The following is a 16,104-nucleotide window of genomic DNA, read 5'->3' on the forward strand; positions in this document are numbered from 1 at the left end:
TTAATCCTTTCTCCTCTTTTTGTAATTGTTCTCTTCAGGTCTCATTTCCGCTCTGCTTTAGTCAGAGTGCATCTTTTCCGCTGGCCTGCTGGTGTTTTTCCAACACTAAAAGAGGATTTCCGACGTTTATAGACGCAATAAAACCATAAATTCCTCGAGTGCCTCTAGTAATTAAAAGCTCCCAGGACTAAGTAGCTATTTATTTATTGAAACACAAAGTTAAAAAGGGGGCGGGGGGAATGGATGCGTTAAAGGCATTCCGAATCAAAGTTGTGCATTAAATCTTATTTTTGAGAACTCCACCCCCAAAAAATAACGAGTGAAAATGAATTGATAAAAGTAGCCAAGTTTTCTCCCAGAGGCCTACACTGCGCGGCGTTAGTGGCGCATTCAGCTTAGTAATAAATTCATAATTAAGATAAAACAGACAGCGAGGCCTGCAAACATTTCTGCTGCAAATCAACCAAACAGAACATAGAAATGTTTAAAATTCACCTTTTTTTTAACCCATCCACCAATTTTATCAGAAGTTTGTATTGCTCCAGACATTTACAGAGCTCTACGAAATTGTTTTTGATCACCTTTTGGGTTTTATTGTTTTTATAAATTGCGGAATTCTGGATTATTTTTGATCATTTTTATCGAACCATCTATACTTTTTTTTTTACTTTGTTGTTATTCTATTATTATTATTATTATTATTATTATTATTATCTGTGTTTTCAATTTGTAAAGCAAACAAAGAAACTTTGTTCTTTTTAACTGTATGGCCTTTAAAAACAATGTGAAGAATAAAAAAATCCAATTCAAATATTGCAACAAAATATTTTAAATATTTATCTTAAATGCATTTATTCTCATAATTATCTTTTTTGGAAAACGATTACATGTATTTTCTTACAATTAGATCTCTCAAATGTATAATCAAATTCATTAATTAGTCTGTTAAAACGGTTTCGATGGTGATTTTCAAGCATTTTTACATTGTCTTGAGTAGCAAGCAAAAAATGTGATACCAATGTGGCTGTTTTTAAAGAATTACTTTTTAATCAAATGACACTTCAAGAAATTCTCTGATTTCAATAACCCAGTTTCTTTATTTAAAATGTTCTCAGATTAAATACATATCTCTTTTTCTATATAGCAGATAACTGATTTTTTTTTTCTTTTATCATGGCACTCAACGAGGGTTTTATCTGATATAAAACTTCATATTTGTGTGGGCCGTTTTATTAAAGGAGTGTAAACTTGAGCTTCGCAGATATAAAATCCATTACAGCATTTTTTTCATATAGGCACTGTGTATTTTACTTTCACAGTTAAATATTGCTCTGCCTCCACCACCACCCAGGTGCTTTAACAAATCCTGCACAGACCCCGCCTGGATCTCCCGGTCCTCCTTCGAGGGGCTTCGGAGGTCGGCGGCCCCGCTCCTCAGAGTCTTTTATAGGGCCGGGGGACTCTCCGGGGGGAGCTGTGGTCGATGGGAGAGAAGCCAGGCCTCCGGAGCAGCGGGACGCGCGTGGAGACGATGAGGAGGCTCGGCAGGTCTGCGGTGTGGTTGGACGAGTTGTCACAGTGCAGACCCCTCGTGGGGTTTATGACGGGGACCCTTCCTCTGGACTTTGAGGCGTCCGTGGTGCTGTTAACTGAAGAGAGGAGGAGGTGGACAATGAGAGGAGCGCCAAACAAAGGCTTCTCGACTGATTCACACAGTTTATAATGCATTTATTTATTTATTCATGTGGTTATGAACGAGCATCGATGGAGTCGACATTAAGGATTAAATTTTATTCCACTTTTTTTGTTTCCTCCCTCCATGACGTTTTTGATCTTAGGAGTCATTAAAAAACTATTTCTGTTGTTTGTTTGCTTTTTCCAAACAACAGAAAAGAGAGAACGCGTATATATACTTCATCAGCTGCTCTAGGTCTAAACCACCTGGGTCCGGTGGTGCCGTGTCGGGACTGGGCTCTACCTTGATAGGGTCCCAGGTGGGTGCCGGAGGTCCTGTGGCCCTCTCCCATCCTGTAAAGGCTCTCCACGTCTAGTTGCAGGCAGGCGTGCTCGTTCAGGCTCCTCTGTTTCGTCGTGGGACAAAAGCAAATACTTTTGAGTCGCCACGCGTCACTGGGACGGGCGCAACAAAACAATCTGAAATGTCATTTGAATGATCTCACAAGGATTTTCTTTTTTTTTTTATTTTATTTCGCAAATAATCCGTGTACGGCTTGAGCATCTGTGAGGTGCAGAGTTTACTCCATCGTTCTGATTTTCCACGGATGTTCTCTTTAATCACAGAGCTGCAGGGCTGGTTGTTCAATTCTCTGCCATGTTTTCAGATCAAGACATCAAACTTCAAAATGAGGAATGAATATTTGAATGTTGTTAGCTTATTTGATTCAGGCTGTTCTTTGTCATGAACACTGACAAAAATGCTCTTTTTGTTTTATATATATATATATATATATATATATATATATATATATATATATATATATATATATATATTCCTTTTTACCACTTTTTGTCAAGTGACATATTATTAATAACTAACAGAATTATTTGTAATTGCAGTTATTTTTGGAACCAGGTTACAGGCATTAAGTCAGGGACAATCAGAAAAAAATGTTTCCCAATTTTTTTTTTTAAATGAAGTTGTATAAAAAGGCAGATTCATAATTATAATAGGAATAACTATGAAGGATTGGCTCCATTTAAAATCTATCAGATTGATTCCTGATTGCCGCTCGCTTGAACTTCCCCACATCTCTGTCATGTTACAACCACAAATCTGTACTGTATTTTAACAGAAATGTATTTTTTGTGCCTAAATTAAATTCATAAGAAAATATCATAATTTTTTTCTAAGTAAAAATCTTATTTATATGTGTCTTTGTGTTTCTCTCACTTTGTTGAACCACCTTTTGTTCCCATTACTTTACACAATTAAAGAGTGACTTTTATTTTTTTTTAACCAATTCTTCTTTGAGAAAGAAGGTTAATCAGCTTGACTTTGACTGGGCCATTTCAAAATTTGATCTAAATCATTCTGCTGTAAACTTTTCCAGCTTCTGGAAGATTTTCTCCCAGAACCGTCTTGTATTCAGCTCTATCAATCTTATCCGAACCGTTTCCATGCCTCTGCCATGACGCTGCCATCACCGTGTTTTAAATATGACATGCAGTGTGATGTTCCTGCCACAAACAGTTTCATTTTATGGGGATGACCATGTCTTGGTAGGGTTGCGGTTGCATCACACCTTTTCTGAAGAGTTTTTGTATATTTTATCACCTAAACCTGCTTTAAGCTCATCTGCAGCGTCGTCTGCTGGGCTGTTTGTTCACTAATGTTCTCTAGCAAACCTCTGAGGCCTTCATAGAACGGCTGGGATTATACTCCGGATTAAATTACACACAGATTAACTCTATTTTAGGTGTCTTTTAAGGGCGACTGTTTGTACTTTAAAGCACAAATTAATTATGTCTTTAAAATAATAAAGTCATCTTTTCAATATTGCAATCCCCTCCTGTTGTAGAAACGCATTTCCTGAACATGGAAAACCGAACAACGCTACCACACTTTGGGCTTAATCTCTCTGGAGGGAAGAATTTGAAACTAAATTGTATTGTAAAAAAAAAAAAAAAAAAAAAAAATGTATCACTTTGTGTTGGTGTGTCACATAAAATCCCATTAGAATAAATTGCAGGTTGTGGTTGTAACGTGACAAAACGAAAAAAAAAAAAAAAAAAGAAGAAGCTTAAGGAGTGTGAAGGTGTGGTGTGACTTACCTGATATCTGTACTTGTCAGGGTAGTGCATTAGGAAGTTCATCTGCAACACAAAGGAACAGCTTCATAGACGAGAGGACGAATATTTTTACACCAACAGCTTTGCCTGTTCCTGGATCTGCACTCACGTCTCTCCTCTGATGCTGACTCTGACAGCCGATGTCTGTGGAATAATGGTAGAGGCCCCCTCCCTCTGGCCGGTACTGCAGCAGCTCATGGACCTTGCCCACCACCCCCAGGCCCTCCACTAGTTTCTGTCTCTGGAGCAGGGAATCGTGCCGCTCCTGCTCCTCTGCCTCGTCCACCTCATCTAGGAGTTCTGGAGCTTCTAAACCCACAAAAGCTCCAGAAATATCCGACTGCAGAGACACAGAAACGCGCGATTTAATTTTGCTTTTTGGCAATTTAAATTTGGTAAGTGAGCATCAACTGTGTGAGGGGGTCAGCCAGGAGAGCAGCCATTCATCTCGGGATGAAGGCTCTGTGGAGCCCCCCAGTGGCTGCATGTGGACACTGCACCTGAGCGCCAACGTGGGGCAGATCCGAAGGCAGCAGGTCACGGGGAGGCTGCGGTGGCGCCGGCCGGGGTTTGATCCGCTCCCCTGCCGTCTCCCCCTGCGTTTCTCTCCTTCTGTTCACCTTCAAGTGGCGCTCATTCTCCTCCTGCTTCAACCGCAGCTCCTGCAGCTGCAGCCTGGAAACAACGTCACACACCTCAGCCAAAAAGCTACCATTTATTTCATCTAAATGAGGAGAGAGATTCGGACTCAGACAGAAGTCCTAGGCTGTGTAGAGAAATAAAAAAAATACATAATAAACATCACCCAAAAAAAAGTTTGCTTTTTAAATTATTCCCCCCCCCCAAAAAAAGGTTAAAATTCATGTAGCCTCATTACAAACTAGCGATAATTTTTTGAAAATTTAACACTTATGGTTCAAAGACAAAATTCAGCTTTTGTTGGTAAATTTGAATATTAGAAATGTCTGTATTTCAGTTTGGCTTGTGGGCAATCAGCCTGAGGTTCTGCTGAGCGTTCAGGAAGCCCAGATCCGTTTTGCATGAACCTTCAGCTCGTCCAGGTTCTTGCTTTCCCTGTGATGAAGCTGAGCGGACCGACACCAGCAGACGAAAAACCAATTTTTTTGTAATAAAAATAATTTTTATTGTCCTTACCCGAGGTTCTTCTTTTCTGAGAAACTGAATTTTCACTAAATATTTTTTTAAAAATCCACCATTTTCACAGGCTATGTGCTTTTAACAAGGGCAACACATGTCAGGATTTTAATTTAGCGATTTCGAATAGCATAATCACATAGCAGAGGATAGCAGTGAGAGGATATTCAGCTAATGGTTCCATTTAAATTGCTAAAAATCACACCACAGACGATGTACTGGAGCAGGTTTAATTCCTCCGTTCTTTTCAGTGGATGTCTGTTACAAAGACGTGGATACACGTTTTAATTCTCCTCTCATTTTTCTTCTACGAGTTACATCTTCAGTTTCTTGAGAAGACGATCGAGCGAGGGTCAAACTCCCTCGTTTAGCTGAATTTGGGTTTCAGCTACAGACCCAGTGGATCTTTAAGGACAAATAAATAAATTGGTTTGCAACATATGTCAAATTAAAGGTGTAAAATGTTTATCGTGGGCCCATTTTCATACACGAAGAACAGCTGGAATTTTACTTGAGGTTCTACATTCACATTTTAATTAAGCAGATTTAGTTTTCCTCTTTTCTCTCCTGACCTCCCTTATTCAGGATCGGTCAGAAGCAGAACACCCTCACGCTGCCCACGCTTCCTGCGCACGCCGCAGTTACCTGGCACACTCCTCTCTGGCCTTGGACGCAGCCGTTTCCTGGAAGAGCGAGCTGCTGTGTTTGAAGTACTTGTCGTATTTCTCGCCCCCGTCTCTGGGGTAGATCCGTTTAAAGCCCCCCAGGTGTTTGGCCTCGTACTCCTCCATCTGTTCCACCGTGGCCGCCTGGCTCTGCCGCAGCTCCTCTGACCTGGCGGCCGAGCACAAATGAGCGCAGTAACACACACCCGCACACTGTGTGTCCACTGCAACCTGTGTGTGTGTGTGTGTGTGTCATTGTGTGACAGTGGAGGGGAAACTCCACACTTCATTTCCTCACCTGGCCTCTCTGGAGCGGTTTTGCTGCAGCCTGTCCTTCACCCTGCGTCTCTCCTCCATGATGATCTTGCGTCGGTCGCAGGCGCCCAGGTTGATGAGAACCAGAGTGTCCAACAGGAGCGCGTCCTTCACCTCCCGGTCCAGCGGAGAGTCCGTGGTGAAACTGGGCGAGTGGTTAACCTGGACGGAGACCAGACCACGCTGAATGTTTCGCTACGTCAAACAAAATCATGGACAGACATTTTCACGTGATGTTTTACCTACAAATTTCTTGAGAATCAAAAAGACAGTAATAGGGTTGGGTTTAAACCCTAACCCTGAGTGAGATGAATTGATTATTAAAATAATCGGCAACTAATTTAGCAATCAATTAATCGTGAACGGGGGAATACGAGCTCAAAAAATGGCAATTTGCTGAAAGAACTACATGGTTAGAGCAACAATTAAGCCAAAACTGTGCTGAATATATATAGATATACAATTTGCATTTAAGATATAAAAAAAACTTTCACTGTAAGTTTGTTCTACCCAGAACTCCTCAAAGGTATTTTAGCTTCACCCAGTTTAGATTCTGTAAAAAATAAATAAATAAATAAATAAATAAATAAATAAATAAATAAATAAATAAATAAATAAATAATTGGTTAAGCCATAAAAAACTCAACAGATCAACCTGCTCAGACAACACTCCTGCTGATTTTACATTATTCTTGACGTCATTGTGAAATGAATGGAAAACCAAATTCGATGTTTTGAACAAAAGTCGACACATTTTGTCTTTGTTACCAGCTTCCTTCTGCTTGCCTTCCTTCATTTAAACTCTTTCATGTATTTTCCACGTGTAAATCAATATAACAATCGTCAGCTACAAATCCGAGGATAATTAAATAGCAGAAGTAGTAAAAACAAACCCACACGTGTCCTTCCGGTTATTTTGAGCCTAAGCGGATAGAGGGCCATTTGAAGAGTTTTCTATCTGTCTTAAAAGCGGGTCAGCTGGAGTGCTGACAATCTGAGTGCGTTCTCTGATCGATCTGCAGATTCCACATCGAAACCGGGTTCCCGTCACCTCTCACCTCCAGCAGCCAGGGTTTGAGCCGGTGGTCCAGCAGCACGTCGAAGCCGAGGATCTCGAAACAGGCACTGCAGGAGATGTGGTTGGGAAAACACGTGTTGTAGTTGTGCTTCAGGATGGGGTGAGCCGATATCAGAGTCTTGATGATGATGTCCTCGATGTCGTTCCACATCTTCTCCGTGTTGCAGTTCAAGTGCTCGAGGTGCTGGTTGAGGCTGGACAGCTTTCTGATCGGCAGAAATCAGAACGGCGCTCCGTGAAACACACAGACAGGCCTTCGGCAGCACAACATCGCAGCGTTTACCGAGGCAAACCTCTTTTACCGTTTGCTGCCGCAGTTTTCGTCGCGGACAAAGTTCTCACTGTTCTTGTTGATGGAGTAGTTTGTGAGGTGCATGCATACGTCCTCCTGAGGTGGCAGAGTCGAGTTCAGTTTCACACATGGAGGAGGAAGGCGCTCTGGCCACACTAAACCTGCGATAACAAGACCTCCAGCAGAAAGACTCTAACCAGCCTGCACATACTGCATCTACCTGTGTATATTTCTACGCTTTTACTTGCAAACAATGTTGTTTTCATTTGACCTGGACTTCGTTTCATTTGGAAATATTTCCAGGCTAGCTACCTAGTTGCGACGATGAGGAGCGCTGGCATCACGTTTCTTACCACGTTGCTTTGCGTGGGCTCGTTGTACTTCCTGGTGCAAAAGCGAGCCAAGCCTTCCTTAAACATGAATATCCTGAACGGGTCGCATGACGTCACCAGCACATAAAGCCTCAGGTCAAACTTGAATCGGTCAATTATGAATGGCTGGAGGAGAAAACAGAGGCCAGGCTTACGGCTGAAACGATTAATCGGATTAATTGTGATAAATGGACGATTGAAATAATCGTCAACTAGTTTAGGAATCAATTAGTTCACATGCTGATGTTAGAAGTATTTTTTAGCTGCAGATGCATCGCTTGCTACAAATCATCAAGCATTCACTAAAGGAACAGAATGTTATTGCATTTTATATAATAAAATGTTTTCTTATTTTAAAAAAGATTGCATTTTTAATATTGTATTAAAAAAAATACATGAAAAATCTGTAGAAGAATTTTCTTTTCTGATTAATTCCTTAATAATCAGAAAAATCTACATCGTACAGCTTTAGTCACATCCAAAAACAACAATGTGTTTTATTCAGGTAGAAAATACAATGTAGTGCACGACTGTGAAGTGGAAAGAAAATGTTACATGTTTTTCCAAAGTTTTTATAAATAAAAATCTGAAATATGGGGTTTGCCTTTGAACCTCCGCCTGAGTCTCAAGTCTCAAATGAAGGTTCGTCTTCTAGCAGAGCAACAACCCTAAACATAGAACCAAATCTGCAGGGATTTAAATCAAAGCATATCAATGTATTATGTCAAAGTCCAGACATATATCTGTGTTTGCAAATGTTCCCCATCTTATCTGACTGAGCTTAAGTTGCTTTGCAAAGACAACTGGGCAAAGATTTCAGTCTGTAGGTGTGAAAAGCTGGTAGAGAAACACTGTAATATCCACAGCTATAACTCCAGTAAAATACAAATAAAAGGACACAAATTAATTTTCTAAAAATAAATAAAGCAATAAAAGTGTCACTTTCTTCCACTTCACTGCACTACATTACCAACTCCATGAAACCCTAATTAAATACGTTGGCATTTGCGGTTGTGACGTAGCAAAGTGTAAAAAAAAAAAAAAAAGATTTAAGAAAATACTGAATACTTCTGCAAAAAGCTGTTCACAAAAGCCTCACCTTAGAGATGTAAACCTGGCAGATCATGTGCTCCCCAGGCTGTATGTCTTTAGTGGACTTTGTGATGAAGATGCCTTTACCTTGGCACCCCGTATCTGGCTTGCAGATGTAAGTCTTGTGTTTTTTGGCTCTGGTGTAGGCTTGGAAGTCACTGTAGCTGCGAAGGCAAATCGGACAATCAGTGACACTTTCGAGGTGCGTTTTTATGCAGACACAAAAGGAGAACTTACTCTGCGGGGAGGCACCATGTTCTGGGGAAGATATTATAGTCTTTAGGAAAAAGCTTCAGCATGCGGTTCAAGTTCCTCGCCAAGAAATCTTTGCGGCAGATCTCACTCATCCCTGGGAAATGGTTTATTTTCTGCAAAGACAAGCGAGTTTACACAGCATGAAAGGACCACCTCCGCTAATATAACACATTTTATACGTATGATTATGGCCGCATTTAATTCAACTTCAAGAGGAGAACCGGTTGCAATTTGTCTCAACCTGTTAAACAGCCTGGGTAAGCATATCACAGTAGATTGCAAATTAAAAGCCTGACCTGAGAGAAATGCTGGGAGCTACCGATGCCGTCCACGAAGAAGAGGCTCTATTACAACAGAGGAGCCCCATTTCTAATTCACTTCTCTCCGGCACAAATGGAATTACACGGTTAATTTGTAAAGCCGAGCTCAGCTGCCACGGTTTGTCCTGATGATGGCGGTAATGAGGTGCTTAGTGAAGACCGCCTGGCTTAAATACCTGGTAACGCTTCATGTCCCTAACACGGTCCAGAGACACGGAGAAGTCAGTCCAAACCAGAGCCCAGTCATCGTCTTCCCCCGTCTCCTTGAGGCCGTACCGGCGGGCCGCTCGCCGCACTGAGGCAGAGCAAACGTTAAATTACTAAAAAGATATGCCAGATGTTTCGAAGATGAGACATTTCCCCACAAACTTTGCCAAAAGGTGAAAATAAGAATTGAAAACATTATTAGACTGAGCTAAAATGATTATTTAACTATAACGTTTGAAAGGTTTTGTTTTCAATCTGTATGTTTTCATTTGGACTGAGGTCAGGGTTTCTTGTTTGTTTCTATGGTTGTTGGGGATTTTATTATTATTATTATTATTATTATTATTATTATTATTATTATTATTATTATTATTATTTAAAAATCAATATAAAATATCAAGGAGGGTGTTTGTAAACATTTGAGCTTATTTTTATATCTTCAACCATGTGTGGATAAGAGAAAATTGGCAATAAACTAAAACAGGTGCATCCAGTTCTTATGTTTACAAATGTATTGAAGGTGTGTGTTGCATAATAACTTAACCCTGAAAAAAGAACAACTCAAACGTTTCCTTAAAGGTCCAGAGGATGCATAGGTGGAGAACTAAGGGTGCAGGAGAGGGACAACAATTCATTTGTCTTAAAAATAGACACTAACATCTAAAGTGTTTGTGCAGAATAAGTGGTAGTAACTTGTAATGAGTTGGGCTTCCCACAATCTTGATCTGTCTACAGAGGAGAATTTGGGATGCCTCAAATGTAATAATAATCTTTTTGTAGAGTTTGACACTGCAAGAATCTACCTTGATTTAAGCAGATGAATGATAGGTTTAAAAAAAAAAAAAAAAAAAAATCAAACGTACCGCTTTCATATTTGCAGCTGGTGAGGTTGATAGCCAATCATCTGAAAGAGAAGAGAGACAAAGAGAAGGACAGACGCCTGCTTTGCGGTGTCGCCATCTTGTCAGAAAATGCCTCAGCAGTTCACTTCCTGCAGGGACGCACGCGTCTAGAAGTTAAATCCAACATGATCAACGGGGAGAAAAATACCTCCTCTTGTATTTCCTTCTCTTCTTGGTGGTGGGTGGCGGCCGGAAGGGGATGTAGGTCTCTGTTTGGCTTTCACCTCCTTCCTCCTCCTCTCCCAGCTCGTTGTTTGCATCTGGGCCGTCCAGAGGTAGTCCCATCCTGTGTGGGAGCAAATTGAGGGGGAAAATGCTAAAAACTAAAACAAATATGATTGTGCAGACATAAAATAAAAGCGGTAGTTTGCAAAAGTGTTCCTACCTGAACCTTTCCACATTTTGCTGCATTACAACAATAAATGTGGCAGAGCTGCTAAAACTAACCTGAGCAGCCACCATTTTTCATTTTGCAACCGTTTCATTAGACGGTTATGCACAACAAAAATTCAAATGAAGCTTCCAGTCATAACAAACAAAATGTGGAAAAGTACTAAGTGGGTGGATACTTGTACACGATGCTGTAATGTCGCTCTATTGTCCAGCACTCATTTACATGGTTCTTTTTTTTAAAGCTGCCTGCTGAAGCCCCTGACACTGAAACTCAATCAAACAGAACGAAGAACATGCTGTAGGAGAGCGAATGGAGTCGTGTTTCTGTTTCCACTCATCTCATCAGACGAGTGCCACGGCTGTCAGCATGTGGTGACACGCTGGCATCTAAAAGGCGTCGCAGCAGAGCAACTGGTAGCACAACAGCAATGACGAGAAATAATCCAAACTCTGATTAAATCTCATAAAATCCACTCTGCATATCACAAATCTGGCCTTTGTGGAAGATGGAAGTTCATCAAAGGTATCCTCGCTCTTTCACTTCTCAACCATTGTTGTGCCGTGAACACGAGTCCCACCGGCAGCCAGGCGAGTCTTCAACATGGTTTTAACTTGGATCACCTTTGTAAAAAGTGTCCTTGTAAAAAAAAAAAAAAAAAAAAAAAAAAAACTTTTAGAAGTACTTTTACTCTGCTGTACATTTTACTTTTACTTGACTACTTTCATCGTGAAGCATTGCTTCTCTTAATTCAGTAAAATTTCTGGATCCTCCGCCCACTGACAGTGACTTTTGTTAAAGTTTAATAGGTTTTATATTGGAAGAAATTGATTTGGAAAAATGTATATTCTGCCTGATTTTGCTATTTTTGTAATCATGTTATTTTTTTGAATTAGTTTCATTTTTGTTCCTTAATCTAATCATGTGATGATCAATGCGACGATGTAATTTTTAAATATTAAACGACTGATGATGTGAGAAGCCTGTTTACCAAATACTTCTTTTATATATATAATTTCATGGACTGTGACTTTTTACTTTTACCTGAGTAAAAATATGTTGAAGGAGCCAGAGCCAGGAAGAGGGATTTAGTGCTGTCAATCATTCTCATGTATGCACCACTCACAACCTTCCCCCCATTGCTCTCTGCTACGCTACAGTTAGTTCACCGTGAACATTCAGGCAAGTTAGCATGGCCACAGATGACGTCGGATAAACAGTTTTCCTGTAACGGTAAGTATTAATATTAGCATATTGAGCAGCACATACATGAGCGTGACAGACAGCGCTAAAACCTTCCTCCTGGCTCTGATTGGTTGTTTTTGACTGGGAGCGGTGCAAAGAGGAGGTGGAGGAGCCTGATTTTTTCACATATGATCCGTCTCATACCGTACTCTCACAACGTGGTGACAGTGTATTAGCAAATATAGAAAAAAACATATTTTTGTAAAGGTTACTGCAGGTTTAAGCGACAAACATAGTCAAGATCCACTTCCCAGAACACAAGAAAGTCCAAATATAAGGGAAGTTAAAGCTCCACTTGCTCGTCTCAATCTGTCCTCTGATCCGAACACAGCAGGAGCCGTGCACCTCCGCGTCCGATCTGGTGTCTTACAGGGTCTGAGGTGAGTTTGACTCAATCATTGTGACAGAAACCCGGGGTGGTGTCGAGGAGGGACATCCCAGGTACGCGGCGGGAGGCTGCGGTGCCAGGTAACGGTATTCTGATCCAGTGATCTGGATAATCCTGGCCTTCAGCTGTGAGTGTTGCACCCGGCTGAGACGCCCCACTGACCTCAGCCCAGATTCGGTTACGGCCCAAGACTCTCCCTCAGTGTGCGGCGACAACAGGTGTGTGAACAACACCTCTGGTTTGTTTTAGGAGCTGACCACACGAAACAATCAAAGTGTCCGGTAAACGTAACGCGTTCAGAATTTACTCTAAACGTTTTGTTCACAAGAATACCTGAGCTGGTGATGAAACGTTTAAAAAAAAAAAAAGTCAAAGGACAGTTTAGAAAAATCTAAGAAAAAATATTTAATAATAGAAAAATAAAAGTAAAATATGTCTGTGTACATTTGGTAAGCATCTTAAATCTCCCTCGAATTACTCCAGTGAATCATGGTTGGGTTTTGTCAGATTGATCAACATAAAGCAGTTCAAAAATATTCTTACAAAGAGCAAAGAAAGTGTTTCAAATAATAAATATGTTAGAAACAGATTTGTGATTTAATTTCAATATAAATACAACTATATATAGATAAAGTGACAGAGACCTACCTCTGTGGTTAAAGATGTTCTTCATCCAATCTGACTGAGCTGGAGTTATTCTGTCACAAAGAACGAGGAAAGTCAGTATCTAGATTTGCAAAGCTGACAGAGACGTAACCGTCCTCCTATGCGTCTCTCCATTTGACCTAAATACAAACACCCCACTTCAGATTTGTACCTGGAAGGAAAACTGAGAACAGTGTATCGTTTTCCTTCAACCTCACAATGACACTCTACTTTAAAAATCCCGATAAAACCTGGTGAAATTTGTGGCTGCACCATGCGGCAAATTGATTTTAAAAAGATATGCAAACAGTAGAAATAAACGGATTACTAATATAACAGCGGTCTGTGCTGTTTGTGTTTTTATGCCCCTGTTTAATGTTTAATGTACTTCAACCAGCAACAGTTGGGGCTCCACGTCTGTGTCACTGTTATTTTCTACTACCTCAAAGCAGAAACTGGGTTTCAGAGCCTCACAAAGAGACTCGACGCGTTCGGCTTTAGTTTTCAGCTCCTGTACACTCTCAGACATCGTATTTAACGAGAACAGCGTCACTCACCCGTAGTGTTGCTCCTACATTGATGAGGAAATTGGTGTTGGAAGATGCTGCAGCCGTTTGTCTCCACGCCTGTTTTCCGACGGCTTCAGGAGCTTCTCGACGTGCCACCGTGCTCCACAGCAAACAAATCAGTGAAGAACCTCATCCCACCTCCACACACCAACTGAAACTGATGCCCTGGAGGAAACAGAAAAGATTCATTGTTATCATAATGGTGGTTCAGCTCCAGACCAACTTAAAGGCTGAAGAAGAAGTGGATCTGGTAACCAGTTAGAAAAACCTGATACGTCTTGACATGATAGAAGAGAAAACGAGCAGGGGACGTTGGCGTGGCGGGGGGGTAAGAAGAGAGGAATAATCCCTGATGCTTGTTCACTGAAACAGGAGAGGCGCCTTTCAGCGCCACGACTTGTTCAGCTTAAATCTGTGCTGAAAAGCTTGGCAGAGCTGCAAGTGAGTGGTGTTGGCTGGGCTAAAATAAAGCTGGGCTCTCCATTAACGACATTAAAAATGGAGCAAGGCGAGAGGGGGGAAATGTTAATCGGAAGACGAGGAGAGGAAAGAAGCAAACAAAGGAGCAGGTATCAATCAAACTAAAGAGGGACGGAGAGGAGTGAGAGGTGACAAGGAGGCACTGATGCAACTCTTTGATTCTGTAACTAATTAAGGATTAATTAATCATCCACTGATATACTACACATGTCTGCGACATACTCCGTGATGAGACGTTCAAGGTTAGCAACTTAGCTTCCAGCATGGAGTTGAAATGAATCACATTGTGTGACTAAAGGCAATTAATTTGTGCATCTGCATGTCTGACATTGAATTAGGTCAGGAGGTCATTTGTTATAATATATAGGCTAGGGACACCATAAGCCATTAAATTGATTCATTCTTTATAAGAAGAAAATAATCCTTAATTGGAGTAATGTTACTAAGAGAGAGGGAAAAGCTGTTTTTCAGTTTGGTCATATGCACTACAGCAGGGTGTGGGCTCCTTGTCTGTGAATTATTGCATCAATACGGTTTTGGAGTGGCCTAGTCAAAGTCATGACTTATATCTGATGGATATTGAGGCTGCTCAGGCTTGAAACTCATTACATTACCAATGGCTGTTGTTGCTGGCCGGGTGGTACAACCAGTTGTCAGGTTTAGGGGCAGATTACTTTTTCCCCATGGGCTAATTGGAAGAAGCATGAGCTGAGTTGGACAGATTTTTAAAAATGAAATGCTCACTGTTGACTTTCACCCATTTCTTTGCCTCCAGCTCTCTCTGCTTCTCACACAGACTCGCTTCCTTCTTTAAAGTCATTCTGGGACATTTTTGTCTCCTTGTGATGTTTTGTTCCTCTCTAAGTTATTTACACTGTTTGGAGCTGATTTGTGTCCTTCTAAAGCCATTTAAACGTTATTGCGTTTTTTGTCTTCTAATAATATGTTTGTCACTTTGCATGTATTTTTTATACCTACTGCCTCTCTTTATGGTCATATATGAATCATTTATGTTTTATTTGTAGCTTTTGTTGATTCTGGCGCTTTGTGGCTTATTTATGGGGCCATCTTATTTACTTTGTCTTTCATAAGATACAGGTTAGCATAGCATTCCTTCATCGTTGTATTTAACTGACTTTTGTTTTTTTTCTCTGTGCCAGGTCTCTGTCCTCACACTTATTTTGTCTCCCTTTTACAGCAGTTTTGTCTGTACTTGTGCTTATTTTTGCATGCGTTTAAGATACTTAACTTCATGGGGTTTTGTGTGTAATTACCCTTCTCTTTTAGAGACTTTTGAAAAGCATACAAATCCCTAGAACATTTTCATTTTCTGGTTAGAACAGTAATTTTCAATTCATATTTAGATTTTATTTAATAGACCCACACAAAGTAACACATATTTGTGACATGGAAGGAAAATTGATCACATATTTCTTTTGCAAATGAAACTGTGAACGCTTTGGTGTGTGTTTGCATTCCAGTAGGTCCCCCTTTCAGTGTTGTCTTACTGTAAGGTAATCCTCCATCCCACTCTCAAGTCTCAAGCTTTTCTTATTTGCATCCACCATTATGTCAACTCTAGCTTCTACATCTCTGTTGAAGAAAGTAATTACCACAACACAATGCTAAGGAGTGATGCAAGTTTTACTAGAATGTCTTGTCTCCAGCTACTAGCACCCGGTTTAGGAGGAATGCCTAAAAAACTGATTTAACATTTGACGTAAGCAAAGTGTTAAATTTAATTTATATGAACGGAGGAACATAAAGTCTTTCATCAAGTCCTTGCTACAGAACTACATTGAGCAAAGTCTTCATAGCTAAAAAAAAAAAAAAAAAAAAAAAAAAAAAAAACATCCAAAAAAAACCCCCTCCGGTAAAATTGGCCAGCTATTCTAACGACGCTATTAAGAGTTTTACTTTATTT

General features: G+C 40.4%; 1 protein-coding gene across 3 annotated transcripts in view; it reads right to left on the bottom strand.

Moving 5' to 3' along the window:
• Positions 1 to 1,072: 1,072 nt before the first annotated feature.
• The window catches only part of ttll6 (tubulin tyrosine ligase-like family, member 6), an 18,475-nt gene continuing 3,443 nt past the window's right edge, over positions 1,073 to 16,104 (bottom strand). Inside the window, exons 2-17 of one of the 3 annotated variants that reach the window (XM_015029118.1) lie at positions 13,689 to 13,865; positions 10,611 to 10,748; positions 10,424 to 10,461; positions 9,530 to 9,648; positions 9,016 to 9,146; positions 8,786 to 8,942; positions 7,669 to 7,812; positions 7,326 to 7,411; positions 7,004 to 7,229; positions 5,929 to 6,107; positions 5,611 to 5,799; positions 4,311 to 4,485; positions 3,920 to 4,150; positions 3,793 to 3,834; positions 1,979 to 2,081; positions 1,073 to 1,649 (exon numbers count right to left, since the gene is read on the bottom strand). In XM_015029118.1, coding sequence (XP_014884604.1) covers positions 1,435 to 1,649; positions 1,979 to 2,081; positions 3,793 to 3,834; positions 3,920 to 4,150; positions 4,311 to 4,485; positions 5,611 to 5,799; positions 5,929 to 6,107; positions 7,004 to 7,229; positions 7,326 to 7,411; positions 7,669 to 7,812; positions 8,786 to 8,942; positions 9,016 to 9,146; positions 9,530 to 9,648; positions 10,424 to 10,461; positions 10,611 to 10,747 — 2,172 coding nt within the window. In that variant the 5' untranslated portion in view covers position 10,748; positions 13,689 to 13,865 and the 3' untranslated portion in view covers positions 1,073 to 1,434. Of the gene's footprint in view, positions 1,650 to 1,978; positions 2,082 to 3,792; positions 3,835 to 3,919; positions 4,151 to 4,310; positions 4,486 to 5,610; positions 5,800 to 5,928; positions 6,108 to 7,003; positions 7,230 to 7,325; positions 7,412 to 7,668; positions 7,813 to 8,785; positions 8,943 to 9,015; positions 9,147 to 9,329; positions 9,503 to 9,529; positions 9,649 to 10,423; positions 10,465 to 10,610; positions 10,749 to 13,688; positions 13,866 to 16,104 lie in introns of those variants that run through there. The other 2 variants (XM_015029119.1, XM_015029120.1) reach the window with 2 other exon arrangements.

The sequence above is a fragment of the Poecilia latipinna genome, unplaced genomic scaffold (genome assembly GCF_001443285.1).
Source record: "Poecilia latipinna isolate Pla-1442-1.1 unplaced genomic scaffold, P_latipinna-1.0 Scaffold144, whole genome shotgun sequence".
In the NCBI taxonomy this organism is placed as follows: Eukaryota; Metazoa; Chordata; class Actinopteri; order Cyprinodontiformes; family Poeciliidae; genus Poecilia; species Poecilia latipinna.